Here is a 20,355-nt window from a genome sequence, read left to right as displayed (position 1 = left end):
CAAGAATACTGGGAGGAAATAAAACGATACAAGCCCTTTAGACAGGAAAAATAACACATTTAATCAAAACAAATTAAATGTGGCAATTCCAATTCAATCTAAATTATGTCAACATAATTTAATAGCAGTGTCCAATTTGGATTTATTCCATCATAATAACCACGACCGATTTTCATAACCTTACTCCCTTGACCGTGCGTGTATCAACGTCTTCCTATTTCCTGGACTTCCTATTCTTTACGCTTCATCCCTTCCTGGACTTCCTAGTCCTTTATTCTGACCTCGTCCTTTTTTTCTCTCGGACTTCAGACGTCGTACTGTCCTGTATCTCTCCCAGAAAGCTGTTCCTTAAAGGAAAAAAATACCCGTAAAATTCCCTCACTTCGTTACTCAAAAGCATACTAGCCATCCACACACTGCGTAAATTCTGACTTAGTACGGTAGAACATTACCCTCGCTTCACACGGACAAGAGAAAAGAAGAAAGGTCGAAGTGACCCTTCACAAATACTTCATTTTAATGCTCAATGCATTCAACTTTAAGGTTCAATACAATTCAAAATTCGACACTAAACAGCAACAAAAGTTTAAATACCATGGTTTTAAGCTACTGTTGACAAGTCTTGAGGCTTGAAGTGTTCTACTTTGTCAAGTTAACAGGAAAATGTGAATCAGAAATCATGGTTAGGCCACTTTTGAGCATTTGCTTGTACCAACATGTCAAAATCCAGGACAAACTAATGCACAAAGTGATAGTTTTAAATACTTGATGCAAAAGAAAGATGAGAATACATGCACACAGAACTCTCGGTTATTCGTTAAAGGCACAAAAATTCCACTTTTTCCAAAACGTGTGAAGAGCATATACAGATTATCATGTCTGTCCATCCATAGACAGTGTGTATCCACAACAATACTTGAGTTTACTGTTGTTTTCTTTTTTGTGTGTTTTGTTTAAACCTTAAACTTCCTTTACCCATGGATAGAGGCAAGAGCCCATTAATTTGATGGATGCTAGGTCGAAGGTCAAGGTTTGAATATAGGATATAAAGGGGCAGATCAAGTTTTATTGGCCCATCTTTGTCAACCTTCATATTTTATTTTTATGTCAAACAGAAAACTCGTTTAAAATTTCATTTGTTCAAAATAAGATGAAAAATAACTCGTATTTAGGATATATATATATATATATATATATATATATATATATATATATATATATATATGAGAGAGAGAGAGGCAGGCCAATAATATGTTTCAGTTGAATGCTGTTCTTCTAAACTTACAGTGCGAAAACGAAATTTATCTTGCAATTGCAAACTTTTAAAGTCACAGGATAACAACTCAGTCGAATTTTGTGTCCCATTATATAATGAAAATTCTGTGGTTTTCGACGTAGTTTCCAAAACTTTTTTGCTGCGAAACCTTCAAAATGTCATTTATGACGTTCGTTACCAAATTTTATTTCACGTTCTATTAAAAAGTTTGTAGCAGTTGTCCTAAACACACTTTCTCATTTTTCTCTCTGTTTGTATTAAAGGGAAACAAGAAACAAAAACTTTGACATTTTTTTATTGGAATAAAGAAGTATATTAGCAAAGTATACTTGGATAAGTAGAGATATAGCGAAGTCTCGTTTGAAGACCATTTAGTGTTAATCAGCTGAAGGAAAATAATATTTCTCATCATAGAATCACAGCAGTATTAAAGCCTTTATCGTAACAAATCCACAAGTAACATGTTTCGTACATTACAATACAATTGCAAAGCGTCGTCGATATTTGTAGGCGATGTCCATCCCTTTTCTTCCATGTAGAGAGTACAGATATTAAATACATCTCTGTCACATGGATATTCATCTCGAAATACACATTCTTCTCGACAGATTTCTATTTGGTCTTCGTCCACTGACTGGAGGTAGCTCCGGGTTCCATAAATCATTGGTAATTTGTACATCACAACAGGTCGGCCATTTGGGCAATTTTGGGTTTTGGTTGGTCTTATACGATGCACATTCCAGACCTGGACCATGCTATCGATGTCATTCTGCAAAGAAATCGGTTGTTAATTTCATTTCTTTAGTGGAAAATACCCATTCCCATTTTAAGAAGAAAACGGACTAATTCAAACGTCATAATTTCTCTGGCTTGATATTTATTTTCAACTTTCCCGCTTGTTGCCTGAACACACACACACTCTCTCTCTCTCTCTCTCTCTCTCTCTCTCTCTCTCTCTCTCTCTCGAAAACCTTTTCAACGTTTAGATTCATTTGATCGCTTCTATCTGATCGATAATCATCAAACAAAACATGTTTCTTCTTTTATTAATTAAAACAAAATTGAAGGACGATACGCTTTTTCTGTTTGTGATCACCATTTTCTGACCGTATACTACACAAACATCATTTTTACTTTAAAATTAACGTGCAAGCTATATACTGGAATGTTAGAGGCTTGCCGGAATGTTCGACTATAACGTTATACGCAACAGACGGTCGTTCGCATCTTCGAGGTAAATCCTACGGATTAGTCCTACAATGTAAGACATAGCACATGTTTTTGTTTTTGTGATATGTCTTACTATCCAAATAACGGCCTTGTATAGCCTGTTCCGATGTCGGTTGATATGTGAACGAGTAGTCCACGTTTCAAGAATATCTCACACACTTGGCCGCCTATATCGACACTCTACCACTAATTTATGTGTAATTAATATACTTACTGTGCTGTCTTTATCCTGGAAGAATGAAAATGTGACACTTGCAAATGGACGCATTTTCAAGTTACGTTGACATACATTTGAATTTGTTGCAATGCGACGGCAGTCGACGTATGCCGAAGCATGTTTCAGTAGGTTCATGTGGTGATTATGTTTCTTGAACGAAACGAAACGAAACGTTACTTACAGTTCCAATAGGCATAATATATGTTTATTCGTTTCGCTAAAGAATAACATTTTTACTTAACCCTATTTCGGCATTCCCGGCTTTCATCGCTTTCCAGTCAACTGAAATGTAGGCCAACGAAACTTGAAAACAGATTTTTGTGTGAATTTGAATTTATTAGAGTAAAGACATCTGGGTCAGTAAAGTCTGGCAAAAACATTATAACTACTTTGTAGAAAAGCGTCGTTATTGATTGTGTCTGATACTCCTGAAAATTTTACTTTCGTTACACTGTTAGTCGACATAAAAACACCCTACACAGCGCCGTTAGTTAGGCCGTAAAACCCATCACCCAAGAAGAAAAATTTCGGGTGATGTGTCTTACGTTGTATGACTGTCCTACCGATCACACCATGAATGTAGGTCGATAGCTACCATCCTTAAGTGTCAGTGGATAGTTTCGTAAAATGGCTCCAGTGAAATGTCTTAACATAAGGCTATGGTGTGATTTTTTCAGCTATCATTGTTTAATAATGAAAGACATGGATATATTTGTGAATTAGGCATTTGGGGCTGGTGTTGTTCTTGAAATTGATTTAAGGCATGTATGCCTCCCATAGTTACTCTGCAGCATGTAGATAGTGAAGTACCAAGAGTCGGCCAGGAAGAAGAGCTAGCCACCCACAGCAGTAGACATATTGGTTCAAGGCATGTAGAATATCTCAAAATCGGCATGGGTGGCAACTATTTTGCACCGTGAGAAATACATGGTGTCAAAAATGACTTTCGGACACGAAAAATGCAGATATAAATTTGGGGTTGGAGTGCGTAAACTTCTTTAGCTATGAACTGCCATTGACTTCTCTGGTCAAGTGAATAATATTCATATGTTATGTTTTAATATAGCTATCCAAAAATATTGACCTTTTTGACGTCTCTTGTATAAATTTTTAAATATTTTTTATATTAGGCAGGAAGATGCGACATTCAATTTGTACATAAATACTGTCTCCTCTTGCACCCTTACCACTTCGAATGTATCATTTGTAACACCTCATACAGTCAATCCAGTAGTAAAAAGATCCGAGACGATCTGAATACATTGGATTTCTTCTTTTGCGAAGAAATTTCAGGCGAATTTTTGGTAAATTACTTCGGCTACGTACACCCAAGGCATAATTTGTTTTGCAGAGATATTAGCGGTGGTTCTGATTGACCGGGTGGGAGGAGGGGGAGGAGGCAATGCAGTCGGTAGTTGTGAACTGTACCTTGTTATTAATTTTATGGCGAATTTCGTGAATTTTGGGCGCAGGAATGTTTACAGGAGAAATGGATTTTTAGTCTTACATAACTTTCTACAACAAAACTGAAATGTTTACATTTTTAAGATTTCCTCCATATTTAACCTTTAATTATTCATTGTATTTATTTGCTAAGATTAATTTTTCAGGAGCCGTTGTAATTAATTTACTTCAAATTTGCAATACCCATACCTATAAATATGAATCAAATTCTTCACAACTGCCAATACGTGCATTCAAAAATCCATCACCATTTATTGTCACACATAAAAAAGAATATAAAAGGGATAACTCCATCTCCCTCTTTAACCCGTTCATCCGTTTGTGCGTCACTGTGATTGTAATATTTGTTGTTTAATTGTCAACGTGATACAATCCGAGATCTTCAAATTGTAATTTGACTTCTCTAATCCTTCCAAACCTCCACTCGGAGAAAAGAGACATGAAGAAAATTATTTTACTTCTTTTTCTTTTAAAATCAGTTTTAACGAGACAGAAAGAATGAAGTTTTAGATCATTTTCTTTAAGATTACATCAAAGGGATAAAACTGCAGTTGTTTAAAAAAATATACTTTTTTTCTAAAGGGTGGGACTAAATTGATTCAACTTGTAGTTTGCACACTTTCTGCTGTTTAAAAAAAGGAGAAATAATGCTTTTTCGAAAAGTGTCAAAATTATGTGGGTGTGAAAATAATGATAACACAAATTATAAACTAATTATACATATTACGGTATACCGCTACTCGCGAAATTATTTTATGACAGATTCCAATCACGTTTCAGAGGAATATTGAGGCAAAACAAATTTATATTTAAATGTACCTGAAGCAGGCCCATAAAACAAAACTGAATCAAGCTGATATCTATGAAATCCCCTGTGAACTGGCCGATTTCCTTCAACATTCCCAAGGTGTCAATCCAGAACTGGCAACATTGCCTCCGCAGAAAATTCCAAAACATTTCTATTCGTTGATTGGCTGTGCTTCTTCCATAAATGAAACTTTCCTTTCCCGTCATAAAATCTTGCATCTGAGCAACATGGCCGTTTTCTGTGCCACGATCACCTCTCATTAAGGCCGGACATCCGTGACGCATCTGCACTGCTTCCACATAATAGCCGGCGATTACTTTTGGATTGCTGCTTGTTATGTAAACATTTAGCCAAATAACCTGCCTTGAAAAACCATCAATGCATCCGTTTATACAGAGCCCATATTGTTTGAGTTTATCGTAAGAATAGACATGCCAAATGTAATCCGGTCCTTGTCCAAAGTATTGTCGTCTCCTAAGACGTCTCCTTAGTCGTAATTGTATACCAACAGGGTCGAGTAATTGCATAAGTATCCCCACGGTATCCCTTGATACTATTATTCCGTGTTGAAGACATCGTAAATGCATCCAACGATAGCCTTGTTGATTACCGGAATTACTAATATTCTCTTCGATAAACTGGGCTACCTCTAATACATCAGAATGAAACCTTCTTCTAAAGAGACACATCGTGCGCAGTATTCGTTTCAGAGTTCTCATACTAATGCATAATCCATGTATCTGGACTAGAAAACTAAGAATTTCTGAGTAACTCAATCCCAAGTGAAAATAAAAGCTGCATAACCTTGCACGACCCATTCAAAATGACATAAAGGTTCCACAAGTCAAAGACACTGTAAGTCGTAATTACGAGATAGTAAGTCGTAATTACGAGATAGTAAGTCGTAATTACGAGATAGCTAACTCGTAATTACGAGATAGTAAGTCGTAATTACGAGATAGTAAGTCGTAATTACGAGATAGCTAAGTCGTAATTACGAGATAGTAAGTCGTAATTACGAGATAGCAAGTCGTAATTACGAGATAGTAAGTCGTAATTACGAGATAGCTAACTCGTAATTACGAGATAGTAAGTCGTAATTACGAGATAGCTAACTCGTAAATACGAGATAGTAAGTCGTAATTACGAGATAGTAAGTCGTAATTACGAGATAGCTAACTCGTAATTACGAGATAGTAAGTCGTAATTACGAGATAGCTAACTCGTAAATACGAGATAGTAAGTCGTAATTACGAGATAGTAAGTCGTAATTACGAGATAGCTAACTCGTAATTACGAGATAGTAAGTCGTAATTACGAGATAGCTAACTCGTAATTACGAGATAGTAAGTCGTAATTACGAGATAGCTAACTCGTAATTACGAGATAGTAAGTCGTAATTACGAGATAAAAAATTGATTTCAACGTGGCACTAACCGGCTTCCGTACAATGACACCATGCACTATAAAAATTGTATTCACTGGTTTATCCGTGAATAGTCTGAGAAATCTTTCAACAAAAATGTCAACCTCTTGTAGACTGGTATTTCCATAGACGACTGTGAACTATGATACACTGTAGCAGATTGTTGTATATATACTGATCGATTGTGGTATTTTCACGCTTCATAGTAGAGGATTTAGGTTGATTGTGTATTTTCATATTTGATTGTGTAGAGTATCGTTGATTGTGATGTGGTAGATTGTAGTAGACTGTGGTACATTGTATTAGACTGTACTATATATTATGATATTTTCACGATGATTGTAGAAGAATGTAGTCAATTGTTGTATTTTCTTAGTTTATTGTGGTTGATTGTAATTGAAGATTGTAGGACACATGGTAGTAATGGTATGGAAAAATAGTATCCAGTGTGGAAATTGGTGAAAGATGATTTATTGATGGAATTTCAGTCATTTATCAGTCTTGAGTTTGAAAGACTCTTTACTGAATTTAGCACCCGACTCTTTAGTGCAGAATCGAAAGCACATGTTTCAAACACATGCAGGCCCAATAAATGCCGTGGTTCAAATCATTTTCTTTCCATAAAAGCTGTCATCCAGGATACATAAATACTGATAAATACAGGTTTGATTATAAGTACTCAGAAATTTAAAAGTTATTGAATTTTTAATCTCATGGTGTTTGCATAGGTTTACAATGGGAACTGAATGGATAGTTCCGACCTATCAATCAAACTGGGCTGATCGACCACTTGTAAATAGGTATGGAACTGCGTTGTTACGGGTTGCTATCCACCACCTTTGCTCACAAACATAAGTCCACGCTTGATTAATTTCTTATTACATTGGAAAGGAGTTTGTAAGATTGCGCAAAAAATCACTGAAAATGTATCCGAAAAATAGTTCCCCGTTGTGCTTGGGGCACCTGCGATACATTTTGTCGGCATTATGGATAGATTCACGAGAGACATTAAAAAAAAAAACAAATCCTTAACGTAACACCAACATGGAAATATGTGTGCGTTGGAAGTGAGACATTATTTTCAATGATATTTCATATATAAATGCACAAAACTGATTTTAGTTGTGCTTGTAAAACTGTTGAACACAATATTATGCTAAATGTATGCTTATGTACAAATTCTATATCATATATGTCCTAATTACAGTAAAGATAACATGTATATACGTTTTGTTCGTTTTTGTCTTTTTATTATTTTTTGAATGTATTTTTAAAAATTAAATCGGAAATTTTGGAATCCTGCATCATACTTCATCATTGCTGATTTTGTTAAAATTGTCAACATTTAGCATTCACCTTTAACTGGTGTCAGGTTAACTCATTAACCCCTGGCGACGCGTGTACGCGGCAGGATGTAGTAGCCTACGGCCGAACTATGTAGCGCCAAGGTCATGTATGATACACTAAAGTGGGTGGTATTATAGAAAGGTAGACAGACGTAGCTCTACAATGATACCAAATAATCTGGATGTTCTAGTTGCACTATAAAATACAGAGGGAAAAACCTAATTTTATGACCCGATTTTTTTTTTCACCTAAAATTCGCCCGTGGTCGGAATCCGATTTTGTGTCCCGATTTTAGACTTTCTGGCTTCTAATCTAAGGCAGACCGGTCTTAACTGCACACAGACAGGTGAACCTTTGCAAAAAGTACGATAAGATGGGCATTTTGAATAAAGAGTTGTCTCGATACGAAAATGATGGGTCCGTTACGCAAAAAATATAATACAACTTTTAGCCTTCTGCTCATGCGCAAGCGAAATTGCTAATGAAAAACGCTATTTCTAACACAATTAGGCATTATATTAGTGCTGTCCAACCTTTTTGACACCATGGGCCACTGAAAAATGTTTTTCTTGAAGCCGAGGGCCACAGCCCGTGGGCCGCGGGTTGGACAGCACTGCATTAGATTAATGGTGAATTCTCACGATAGCTTGTGAGCCGCAGCAACAGTAACTCAGTGGGCAGAGGTTATCGTTCAACCATGTGGTGTAACGGTACCAACTGCGCAAGTCCAGGTTGGCGGGTCTTAAGGTGTAGGAAGATTTCATTCAGAAATAAAGAACAATGGCTTTGATTGGTGCATTATGTAAGTGTTGTACTTTTTGTTAGGCTTAAAAAATGTTACGCCTCTTGGCAACATGTCTCTTTAGTCCAGGTTTCTTTGATCTTCTTGACTTCTTCTCTCAATACATTTCTTATCAGTTCTTCAGCTTTCTTGAGCTGACCTACTCCCCACTTATCAAAAGACCACTCTGTCCATTGCAAGATATCTTCTAAGAAGCACCTGACTCTCGTGACATGATCAATGGCTTCTTTCAAGCTTCCTACTTTCACATACTGTGGGTTAATGAAGCCTCTTAATCTCTTTACTTCTTCCTCTATCATCTCTTTCGCAAGATCCATTGCTACCTTGAGGCTGGTTACTTGACTTCTCACAAAGACTTTTGTAACTGGATGCCTCCATTCATGTTCAAGCTTTTCCACTGCATAATAGCCATCCACCATCCAATACCAACTGTCTTTAAAGTTGTTAAATAAAGCCGTGACTGCTACCATCTTCTTTCGTTTATTCCGTAGAATGACGAACGCTTTGAATTTTTATGTGTAAAGCACGGACGTGAAGGAAAACATCCCCTACTTCTCTTGTCACCTATTATCTGCTATCCACACAGAGGTGAGGAGCCAAAAATCTAACCACAAATTTGCAATCCACACACGCGAAGAAGCCAAATGAAACCCAAAATTTACTATCTATTGGGTCAGCTTTTTCTTTATTGGTAATGGCTCCAGCTATTTTTGGGGTGGTGTTAGTTGTCTTCCCTCTAATTGATCTGATCTTATCCCAGACTTGTTTGGTACTAGTTGTGATATTGATATTTGTGCAGTATTTATGCCAAGTTGTTCCTTTGCCTGTTTAATTATGTTTTTAAGGTTTTTCTCCTTTTGTTTATATATAGTGAAGTCAATAGAGTTTTTAGTGCGTTTGAATTTATTAAGGGCTTTTTTCTTATCAGTGATGGCTTGTTTGCATTCATCATTCCACCATGGGACTGCTTGTTTATTTGGGTTACACACTAGTTTTGGGTATGTTGACAGGTGGCTGCCTTTAGTATGGTATCAATCCAGTTTTCGTAATAGTTATTAATATTATCATTTTCTAGGTTTTTGGCGTCTACTTTGCTTAGTGTTTCATTAAATGTTGTACAATCTGCTTTTGTGTATATCCATCTAGGGGTTCTTTTGAGTGAGTTGTACTGGACCGTCATCTGCAAGGTGACTATTACTGGAAAGTGGTCACTGCCCAAGGGGTCAGTTTGATCCACTCTCCAGTCCGCCACGTGGGTTATTGATGGCGAGCAAATGGTGAGGTCGATGGCGGACATGAGACCGTTTTCTGGGTTGAGGCGTGTTTTTGTAACGTCATTTAAAATGGTTAAGTTAGATTCAGCGGTCCATTCTTCAATCAATCTGCCTCTTTTTTCCGTCACACCGCCCACCCTCTTCCCCATAGCTCGTTATAGGCTTTGCAATCTCCACAGATGACGATCTGATCTACTCTTATGTGATAATTTATTTGTTTGTAAGTAATTAAGTTGGCTGTGTCTGATTTTCCCCCTGGGCCATAAATGTTAAATATTTGTATTTGACCCTTTCCTGTATGAATTATGAGGGACTGAATTTCGAACGCTTCGTCCTACCTGGGGTTGGTGTTATGATTATTGTTGTTACATTCGGGATGTTATCTGCTATATAGATGGCTACCCCACCCCACCCCATGTCCTGTGGTTCGATTTTTGAAGTGACCTGGGGCGTATCCTGGGAGTTTGGGTATTTGTTTGGTTCTACTTGTTATTTTTGTTTCTTGAATGCATATAATATCTGGTTTGTGTTCTAAGTTTTGTAATTTGGCTTTGAGTTCACTGATATTACTTATTAGCCCTCTAGCATTCCATTGTCATATTATTATGTTGCGGTTTGTTGTATAATCCATTATTTGGGTGGTCATTTATTGATTGTTTTGTATTGAGGGTTATGATGTAAATTTGATTAGATTTTGCTTATTATCTGTGTTATTTTATCCACGATGGAGTGGTGGTTGTTGATAAGTTCGGCTTTGATCTCTATGAGTAACTTTTCTATTGTCGGGTGTGACAGTGATTTGTTTATGGTGTTAGTGTTATCTGATTCTTCCGGGTGGGGCTGTGAGTTTTTGTAGGATTTGATTAAGGATGTATCTTGTTTATTTAATCTTGTTTGACCTTGGTTGATTTTGTTTAACCTTGGTTGGTTGGGTGTTTGGGCTGTGGTTGCTTCAGTTGCTAGTTTGTTTGGGGTCATGATATGGTGGTGATTTTTAATACTGGGGGTTAGTTTTTTCGCCGTATGATACGGGATTTACTTGTTGTTCATGATATCTATGGTTTGATATTCCTTGATAGTGTTGGGGCATTCGTGGGATTTAGGTAGGTGGGGGCCCCTGCAGTTGGTACATTTGGGTGTGGTTCTACGACATACACCTTTGTGGTTTCCCCCGCATTTGTAGCATAGTTGGGTATATCTACATCTGTTAGAGAAATGTCCCCAGTGTTGGCAGTTGCTGCAGAACCTGGGTTTGTTTATGTATGTCTCAAGGCGGTGGCGTGCCCCAGAGTGACTTAGTCTTATCATGGTTGAGAGTGGGGAGTTTGATTCTAGTATTGCTGTGTTGGTTTCCTGTCCTAAATGATTTTTGAGTTTATACGCCCTATTTATGGGGGTACCACTATCTTTGAGCTTGGCAGTGAGGGTTTCATTGTTTATCCCTTTAATTTGTCCTGTGAGTTTTAGAACTGCTTTAAATGTGGGGTTGTTCGTGCGTTTGTGTGTGGCTAAGTTGTTTGTTCGTGTGTTATTGTTTTTTGCTATGAGGGTCTGGTTGCTATTGTGTGTATTGGTTATTATGTTCTTTGTCCCTATTTGTTTGTGTCTTTCGACTTGCTGCTGATATAAAGTGTATGTTCTATGGGGTGGTATGAAAATTTGGCCTGTTTCTTTGGTTCTGTGGGTGTGGGTGAGCTTGAATTATTTTGGGGGGTAGGTTTGTTCTTGGTAAACATGGGTCCCTTCCGTTTACCTTTGCCATCCCACACGTTAGGTTTTGATTTAGTGGTTGGGGTGGTTGAGTTAGCTTGTGTTTTGTTTTGGCTGCTGAGTAATTGTTCTTCAGTTAAGGGTTTTGATGGTCCAGGGGTCTGACTGTTATGATATTTCGGTTTGTTGTTACTGGTATGAATGGGTGGGGGTGGATTTATCGTCCCCTTGGGTGCCATTTTGGGTGTGGTTTTTCCTTTGTACATGAGTCGGACCCTATTTTCGGTGGGTTTCCTATTATCGTGGCTATAGGTTTTTTTCTGTGGATTGTGCTTTGGCCATATATTTGGGGGTGGGTGGCTGGTCTTGTTTTTGGAGTGAATATTGGTGTTTCTATATGTATTGTATCGTCCAGTTCCTTGTTTGCCGATGGGTCTAGTAAGTTTTTAAAACTTACAGTTGAGTTGATACTTAAGTCGGCTGCTGATATTTGAATTAGTTCGTTTCTCTCAGGGGTGGTTAGATGCGGTGTTGTTAAATCATTCCTTTCAGGAGTGGATGAGAAGTTGAGTTTCTTCTCGCAAAGTTCAAGGTGCTTGGAGTTTGCACTGAGATCCAATTTCCCTATGATTATTTGCGGGTTTGGTGTCATAGGGGTGGTTTTTTTTATGTGATTTCATTTCTTTTTTTTAAACCTATTGTCTCTCTAAATTTGTTTTCTAGTGTTAAAGTTAAGTTTGTTTGTGATTGATTGAGACATTCCTACTTTGGTTTTGAGTAAGGTTTAGGTTAGTTATTGTTGTTAATAGCGGTCGTGGTTAGGAGGAAACAAGGAGAGAGGAGATTCTGTTACGTTCCGTGTATCGGAAAATCTCACAGCGGTTAGCTTGTGCTGGTAACTTGTGAGGATTCTGACCAGGCGTGTTACTAGTGTGTTTCCTAGTGCCTGTTTTCGGGAACAGTGCTAACAGCTAGTGTTGTTATTTTGAGAAAAAGGTAGTGGTTAGTTGTGTAATTTGTCGTATTTATTCTCTATGATTGAAAATCACACAATGATATTTGGTGCTTTTATCACGTGTGGATTCAATCCAGTCTGTTCTAGCATGGTTCCTAGAGACTGTTTAAGAGAATAGGCGGCAAATTGAGCAGATACGGAATTTAGTATAAGTAAGGTAAAATATATTATAATGAGTTGTAAACAGCACAGAGTTTTAATTGCCCGCAGGCTTAGTAATTTTCCTACCTTGTACTAAAGTACTTAGTTATTTTACGAGGTGGTATAATCCGAAATGGCTGCGGGGCGGGCTGCTTGGCTGGATTTCCTTTGTCTGCTCTGGTGAAGATGGCGGATAAGGCCTGCTAGTCCGTCAGGTTAGGTCCGGTTTAAATGGTCTTTTTCCCTCTGTGGCTGGATATGTAAGATGTGTGGATTTGGCGGTCATAGGATTTGCAATCTAAAGTTCGAAGAACAAACCATCTATCAGGGCGGAGTGCGTGCCAAGATAGGTATAGCGTATTGGTCCGGTGTCAAATTAGGTCTTCTCCCCTCAGTGGTCTTGATGTGAATGAACCTGCAAGACTTACTTACTTACTTAGTTGGATTAAAGTGACTAAAAACTCCAATCAATCAATCAATCAGTTGAATTATAGTGATTTTCGTTCATTTAGAACATGTATCACTGGTTTATTCTCGCACTGCGTGATTTTTAATTACTCCTGGGGGAAGGAAAGAGAGCCTCATCCCCCAGGCTTTGATGTACTCAAAGAGTACTATTTAATTTAGCCGTTAGGTTGTATGACTATTTAGTCCTTAACAACCTAAGTGTAAGGCTCTTACATGAATTGGAATTGAAACACGCACTCATATTAGTCAGGTTGGATTGAACTGCCCCAGGTGTCAACCCAAGCAGTATGTAACGCCCGCTGCGATTGGTCGGCAGCGATGACGTCACATTAGGACACCTGGTCGCGTGGCAAGTGGAAATCGTTCCACATCTTGCCACGTGTACGATATCTGAGCGTGGTAAAGAAGGAAAAGGCACCCGGCAAGCCAGTCATGGATGTTGTGTACTTCCCGAAACGCAAGCCCGTACTTATTTCAAATTAAGTCCAGTTTTACTAATGGACAATAATATATACCAATATTGTGTAAGCCACCTCTGCAATTAATCAAATTAAAAAGTTCAATTTTTGAATAAATTTTTACGAACAAGTTTGAATTTAGTGTACATAGTGTACTTTCATTATTTTGATATAATAAACCAGTCGGTTAAGTCAAAATGACTTATAATAGTTGAAGTCACGCGTAATAAAAACTAGGTATTAAATTTTGACGGCGGTACCAATGCAATCCAATTTGTTATGTAAAATAGTTGATCGAGAAGGGATACCAAGCCAAAGTGGAACCCTATTATGTTATAGGCAATCTTAGAGCCCTAAAAAGGGCTGTTTTTTATTCCTGAAAGGTGCCACGCCGCTCTTCTATCCTCACTATTTGTTCTGCTGTTATTTTTTCCTGTTTCCTGATATCAGGAAAAAGGTAGCCATGATGCGAGGCGATGTACGAAGCAGCTTCCGTTAGCAGACTGAGGGGGTAACCAGTGTAGGCACGCCTGTAGAACTGGGGGAGTACTCTGGTTCCAAAGGCCCATTGTGAAGGTCGAGAATGAAGTGAGTCTAATGAGCGGAAGGCCACATACTGAACCGCTCTAATGAACTGCCCCGCAATTTTGGTGCTATGCAGTGGCAGTTCTAGACCCATTTCAGTATATTTCTCCACCAGGGGATCGATATCCTTGTTCTCCTTTTCTTCTTCTTCTACCTCTGTTGCCCAATTTTATACCGGTGATGTTGTTTGGTCTTCTTCCGTAGCGGTAGATAATTCAAGATCAGCTGCTAATACTTCCGCCATTGTTGGGGCTTCCTTCTCAGGTATGACTGCCTGTGATATTGGTAAACGAGCGTTTCTATTTCCAAGGTCCTTAATTAATTCCAATATCTGTGATAATTCTTGCTGAACAGCTGGGTTGGTTTCCTGAGCCCTTTGTTCCACAGTCGTACTCACCGGTGCGGGTTCTGTCACCAGGATTGTTTGCTGTCGGCAAGGTGTGCTGGGTTTACTCGTTGTGGTGGGGCTGCTAACATTCTGGGTCTGCATTGCATGCTCCCTCTGTTTGTTGCGCTTTTTCCCGCCTCTTCGAGTTCTGGGCTTTTCATTGTCTTGGTCGTTATCCCATACTAAGAGCAACGTAGTCCTTTTGGCTTGTGCTCTTATACTGCAGCCGGTAGCAACTTTAAGCTGTAAGCCGTGTACTGCGCCAGATGCTTGAGTAGGGATTATATCCGTCGCTTGCTCCATTGTTGATGTGTTCTGCTCTTGAGTTCGCTGCAGACTGGACCAAAACTTACATTGCCCATATTATTACCAAAAATGCGCGGACCTAAAAGAAACACTCACTTTTTTTGATTGAGAATCACTCGTGTAAAATTGTCACAAGCTACGGAAACGAAGGGCTTATAGTCACACTTTCTAACAAAGATAAATAAATGATGTGCTTGCAGACGCACTTCTATTTGTTCTAACTGACTAACATACCATTGCAATTGAATGATTATTTCTTTTCTAGAGTATTGGGTAGCCCTGAAAAGGGCTGTTTTTGTGAACGAGGAGCTATGGCAATCCTTTATGATCTGAGATTGCGGCCTCGTCTGGCGACAGGCTTTCCCACAGGAAAGGGTCTACTTCTTCGGAAAGAGAAGGAGACCTATTTGATGTCAACACGGCAGTCGACAAAACCTCTCTCAGGTTCCTGCTGCTACTGCTGCTGTTGCTGTTGCTGCTGCTATCTCTCTCTCTCTGTTCTCTCTGTTGTTTCTGAAGTCTGTACTTCTCCATCCATTCTTCTTTCTCCCTGTTAATTTCCTCTCTGATGAGCTCTTCTATCAGGTCTTCAGTGACTTGTAACATTCTGATATTCTCTATCTCTTCAAGTTTTGGTATCAGGCTGTGCCTGACACGATGCAAAGTCACGTAAGCTTCGTTCAGCTTGGCTAATCTTGAGCACATCTTCGTAGGAGGATGAGTTGGCAATGGATGGTCAGACTGATAATGATGATAAATTATAGTCGCTTATGCAAACTATGTGCTTTTGCGACTTGGTAATTTCTGATGGCCAGGATATTTAATTAGTCGGGTTTGTAGGAATAGAGCCACTACGATCCCGTGTTTATGTGCGATATCTGCACTACTTAATTGTAATGTCTGTGCGTGGCAAAGGAAGGAAGACATCCAAGAGGGGCCCGACGTCACAGGCTAGTTTGTTGTTAGAAACGCCAAAGCCTATTGATCAAATTTGTCCGGTTGTACTAATGGACTGTCGAATATATTCCAATGTTGTGTAAGCCACATTTGTAATTAGCCTAATCTTTGTTTGTCACCCGATTGCTTTTTGGTCTTGTATTTTTAATTAAGGTTGTGAATTTTTGGCGGTGGTTCCGAAAAGGATCATATTGAATTAAGGCCAAAAAAGCCGAGTTATCTAAAGATTTCTTCAATAGCCAAAGTGAGAACTCCTATTTGAGGCAATTTGCAGAAGTCGTTGTTGTTTCCTTCCCCTCGTTGTTGTGGGTTGCTGGTTTGACTTCTTGGAGTTCCTTCTTTTAGCTATCTTGTTGTGGTTGAACCCTCTTCTTCTGAGTTGTTTACTGCCACACTACCATGTTAATTTTAACCATTGTGCTTCAAGCCCTAATAAATTTATTTTTAAATGTGTCGGCAATTGGTCTGAGGTAATTGCTATGTGCTTCCTTGTGTGGTGTGTTGTTAAGTAATAGTTTTGTTGTATCTTTATTTTTGTTCCGCCTTGTGCGGAGGGACCTGATGACTGGGCTTAGGTCACCTTATAATTCTTAATTTGAAGGATTGAGTGATATTCTGTTGTTGTGGTCAGACCTTGATTATTACATGGTTAGTATATTTTCGCATGCATCAGGTATAGGTGGGAAGGATGAGAGGGCGGAAAGAAGGAAGGAAAGAGGATTTTTTAAAAATCTTGCTATATGTATTGTTTTTATTTATTTTTATTTTTTTATTTGAATCTTGTCTCAAATTAAAACCCTTTTGCTTTATTTATATTTGTTTTTAAATTGTAACTTTATTATCGTTAGTAGGTGCAGGCCCCTTTGCTGAATATTCAAATCCGTGTGGACTTATCAAAGGTGCCTGTCCTCTTTAGTTAACGCCTTTCGCCTATCTTTTAGTTTGTTGTTCCCTATTTTTTGAGAATACAAGTCCCTTTGCTGAGTATTCAGATCCCTAGGGACTTATCAAAGGTTCCTGTTCTCTTTGATTAATGCCTATCTTCTGCCTGATTCTTATCGTTTAGTTTTTGTTTTCCCTTATTTATTGAGGTTGCAGGCTCCTTTGCTGAGTATTCAGATCCCTCGGGACTTATCAAGGGTGCCTGCTCTCCTTGGCTTATTCTTGTCTTCTAATCAATATCGATCTTTTAATTTATTGTTTTATTTATTGAGAATACAGGCCCCTTTGCTGAGTATTCAGGTCATATGGACTTATGAAAGGTGCATGCTCTCTTTATTTTGTTGTGTTTTTTTTTTTTTACCTTGAGTTTGCTTTTTAGCTAGCAACACTTGCTCTTTAACTCCTTGGTTCAAAGTTGTTTTTTTTGTATTTGTCTATTTGTTTTAGGTATGATATTACATTTCTATATGTTAATTCCGTGTTGTTGTTTATTTTGGTATCTAGGAATTCTGGGTATGTGTAGGGGAACCCGATTTTTTTGTTATGTATTTGAAGTTCCATTCTGTGTGAATGATATTTGGAGCAATTATTGAAGGCTTGTTCCAGAGTCTCTGTATTGCTGCAGTGGGGACATTGTGTGTTGTTGTCTAGCTTTTTGTTAATCGTCTCCCGAAGCTTCCCTTAAGCAGGGTTTTACCGGTTCTTATTCTATTTATGATTCTGATGTCTGAGTTTTGTAAAGTCGTTGGTAGTATAATATTCCTAGCAACTTATTTTTACAATTTGTATAGGTGTCTGCCTTTGGGGATGTTGTCCTATATTTGTTACCATTTGTTGTTGATGTTTTGAGTTATCTGGCTGTATATTTCCGGCACACTATATTGTATGGCCAGTGTTGTGTTTTTCGTGAGGCTAGATTTTGCGCTTAAATCTGCTTTGTCATTTCCTAGTTGGTTGATGTGTGAAGGTACTTCTTCTTCGCTTGGATTAAAGTGGTGTTCGTCCAACTAGGGACATGTACCACTGGTTAGTGATACCACGGGCATATTTTTAATTACTCCCAGGGGAAGGAATTGGAGCCACTTCCCCCAGGCTTTACTGTACTCACAGAGTACTTATTAACTGGGCCGTCAGATCGAGGTACTATTAAGTGCCTGTCGATCTGAGTGTAAGGACGTATTTAGTGGGATTGGACCTAGCACTCACTCAAGTTTTCAGTTGCTATGATATGTGACTAGTGGGGATGATCCCACCCTATGGTCGTATTGCTTTCTAGGTGTGCATTGCACATATGGTTTGATGTCTGCTCGTGGAAAAGGAGGACAGGCTGTGGTTCGGGAGGCGGCCAGTGGCTTTGGTCAGTAGAGCATTAAACTTCCGGGTATCCATGGTCTAAATTTCCGTCTAAAATTTTTAATAATGAAACCTTGTGCTGCCGGGCCTGATGGTCTTTGGGCTTTTGACTACCTTATATCATTTAGTTTTGGGTCCTATGTTGTGTTGTGGGCAGCCCTGATGGTCTGAGTCTTGGACCACCTTTTACGTATTAATTTGGGGTGTTGTTGGAATAAGGTATTATAATGGTGCTGTCACCTAGTTAGTAGTGTTAGTCGTTTGTTATAGTTACGTTTGTTTGTTGTTAGCTGGATGTTGTTAGAGAGTGTTCTCTGTCTTTAAGATAATTTTAAGGCTTCCTATTCTGGGTACAAATTATTTATTTGTCCTGATTCCTTATTTCTTATTATGTTGTTTATGATATTTTGTTTTTTTTTAGGTTTTTTGATATAATTTTTATTTTGTGTTTACTTTGTGAGTTGTATTTAATTTTAATTTTATATGTATATTTTTTATTTCATTTAATTATTATTATTTATTTTTGATTTTGTGTTTTTATTTTATATATATTGTTTTATTATTTTTTTTATATTATTTTTTTAAAAGAATTTTGAGCATGGTTTTATTGCGTCCTATTTGAAGTTAATTGATCTGTTATTTCTAGTACTATCGCAGTTAGGTAACCTTGTTGATGACTCGACCCTCTTACGAGGTATCAAGGTCACCAAAACTGGATGGTTCCTATTGAGTTTCCCCCTAACTGATTTAACTATTTGTTTAATGTTTTAGCTATATGGTTTTTGGGATGTGTTTTATATGTACCTTATTCGAGGTTAACTGGTCTGCATTATTATTGAGCCAGATTGCGATCCATGTCGATTTAATCGAACCTTCTAAGATTAGTCTAGGACGCTTAATCTGGTTGGTCCCTAGTAGGTGTTTTTCCCTAATTTTTCTTATTTTACTATTTAATGGTATGTTGGTGGTTAGCTATTATATTTTTTTTAAATCTAAACCAGTTTTACGTAAGTATGTTATTATATTTTGATAGGTTATGTTCAGGTTAGGGTTGGATTTGTTTAAGATTTCCGGGTATGTGTCTGGGGATCCTATTTTCTGTTGTTCTATTTTGAATAACTCCCTATCTTTTTTATATTTACGACATACGTTGAAAATGTGTGGTAGGTCTTCTGGGACCCGACAGTAAAAGCAGTTAGGGTTTACCTGGTAAGGGTCCTATATATTTTCCTAGCTGCTAGCCAACTTAGTTTGACCTGATAAAATTATATTTATTTTGATTTGGTCTTCGTATTTGAGTGAAGTTGGTTTCGTATTTCTGCTTACTTCATTTACGATGTTATATAGTTTTTCTACCTTTTTTGTTGTCATTCCAGTTTTCTTGCCATTTTCTATTTATTAGTGTAGTGATTAGGCTATAGATTTCACTTACACTGTATTCTTTTGGTGCGTAATCGGTTTCATTCAGTTTTTGTTTGGCTGTTTGATCAGCTAGGTCGTTCCATGGTATGTTGATGTGTGAGTCCACATGAATTATATGTGTTGTTGGTTGTTGCTTAATTTTTTTAATGTGTGCTTGATTTGACTATGGTAGTTTTCTCTATGTTTGGTATTGTTATTGAGTATCGTTGAAATGACGTTGAGCGAGTCACTAATGATTACTGATCTGGGAGTATTTATTTTCTTCTACCCATTTGAGTGATTCCTTTATTGCCCAGAATTTTGCAGTGAATATTGAGCAGTGGTCTGGTAGTCTATGCCCTATTTTAATGTTTAGTTCTGGAATGACAAATACTGCTGATGTTTTTGGTGGGTCTGTTATTTTTTATCCATCCGTGTAAATTTTGAGGTGGTTGGGGTATTTCGAATGGATTTCTTCTATAGTAATAGTGTGCAGTAGGTGTTCTTGTTCGCTTTTGTTGCCATATTTGGTGATTGAGATGTTAATTTTAGGTTCTTCTGTTGTCCAAGGTTCATCATCTATGAAGTCATTCGTTTCTGATTGTATGCTTTTTGTGGGAAGTTGTTCTGTAAGTTCATGCACTATTTTTCCTGTACGGATTAAGTGTTTAAGTTTGGTGCTGAATGGTTTATTGCACTTGTTTACCGCGTTTTGTGTGAGGTGGTTACCAGAGTGAGTTGTTAGTCTGGTTGCGTATCTCAGAATTAGTTCTTGCCTTCTGAGGTG

General features: G+C 38.0%; 1 protein-coding gene across 2 annotated transcripts; it reads right to left on the bottom strand.

Moving 5' to 3' along the window:
* Nucleotides 1-36: 36 nt before the first annotated feature.
* LOC149805890 (uncharacterized) lies at nt 37-5,577 on the bottom strand. 2 transcript variants are annotated; one of them, XR_016419824.1, is made up of 3 exons: nt 2,721-2,877; nt 1,749-2,045; nt 37-347 (listed from the first exon to the last, which is right to left on the bottom strand). XR_016419824.1 is itself a non-coding variant. In XM_089950644.1 (3 exons), exons 1-3 carry the CDS (start codon nt 5,520-5,522, stop codon nt 306-308), a joined length of 855 nt encoding a protein of 284 aa, XP_089806770.1. In that variant the 5' UTR covers nt 5,523-5,577; the 3' UTR covers nt 37-305. The 2 variants fall into 2 exon arrangements, 1 of the variants encoding a protein (XP_089806770.1); XM_089950644.1 differs by lacking the exon at nt 2,721-2,877 and adding an exon at nt 5,007-5,577.
* Nucleotides 5,578-20,355: the final 14,778 nt, after the last annotated feature.

The sequence above is a fragment of the Sinohyriopsis cumingii genome, chromosome 2 (genome assembly GCF_028554795.1).
Source record: "Sinohyriopsis cumingii isolate HCF-2022 chromosome 2, ASM2855479v2, whole genome shotgun sequence".
Lineage (NCBI taxonomy): Eukaryota > Metazoa > Mollusca > Bivalvia > Unionida > Unionidae > Sinohyriopsis > Sinohyriopsis cumingii.
This window is presented reverse-complemented; position numbering and strand designations above follow the sequence as displayed.

Excerpts from the sequence above, each read along its gene's own strand:
- LOC149805890 (XM_089950644.1), bottom strand. The coding sequence starts at position 5,522 with ATGCAATTACTCGACCCTGTTGGTATACAATTACGACTAAGGAGACGT. Across the intron at positions 2,046-5,006 it reads GTTTTATGGGCCTGCTTCAG|AATGACATCGATAGCATGGT; the intron begins GTACATTTAAAT and ends ATTTCTTTGCAG. Across the intron at positions 348-1,748 it reads CTTTGCAATTGTATTGTAAT|GAACAGCTTTCTGGGAGAGA; the intron begins GTACGAAACATG and ends TTTTCCTTTAAG.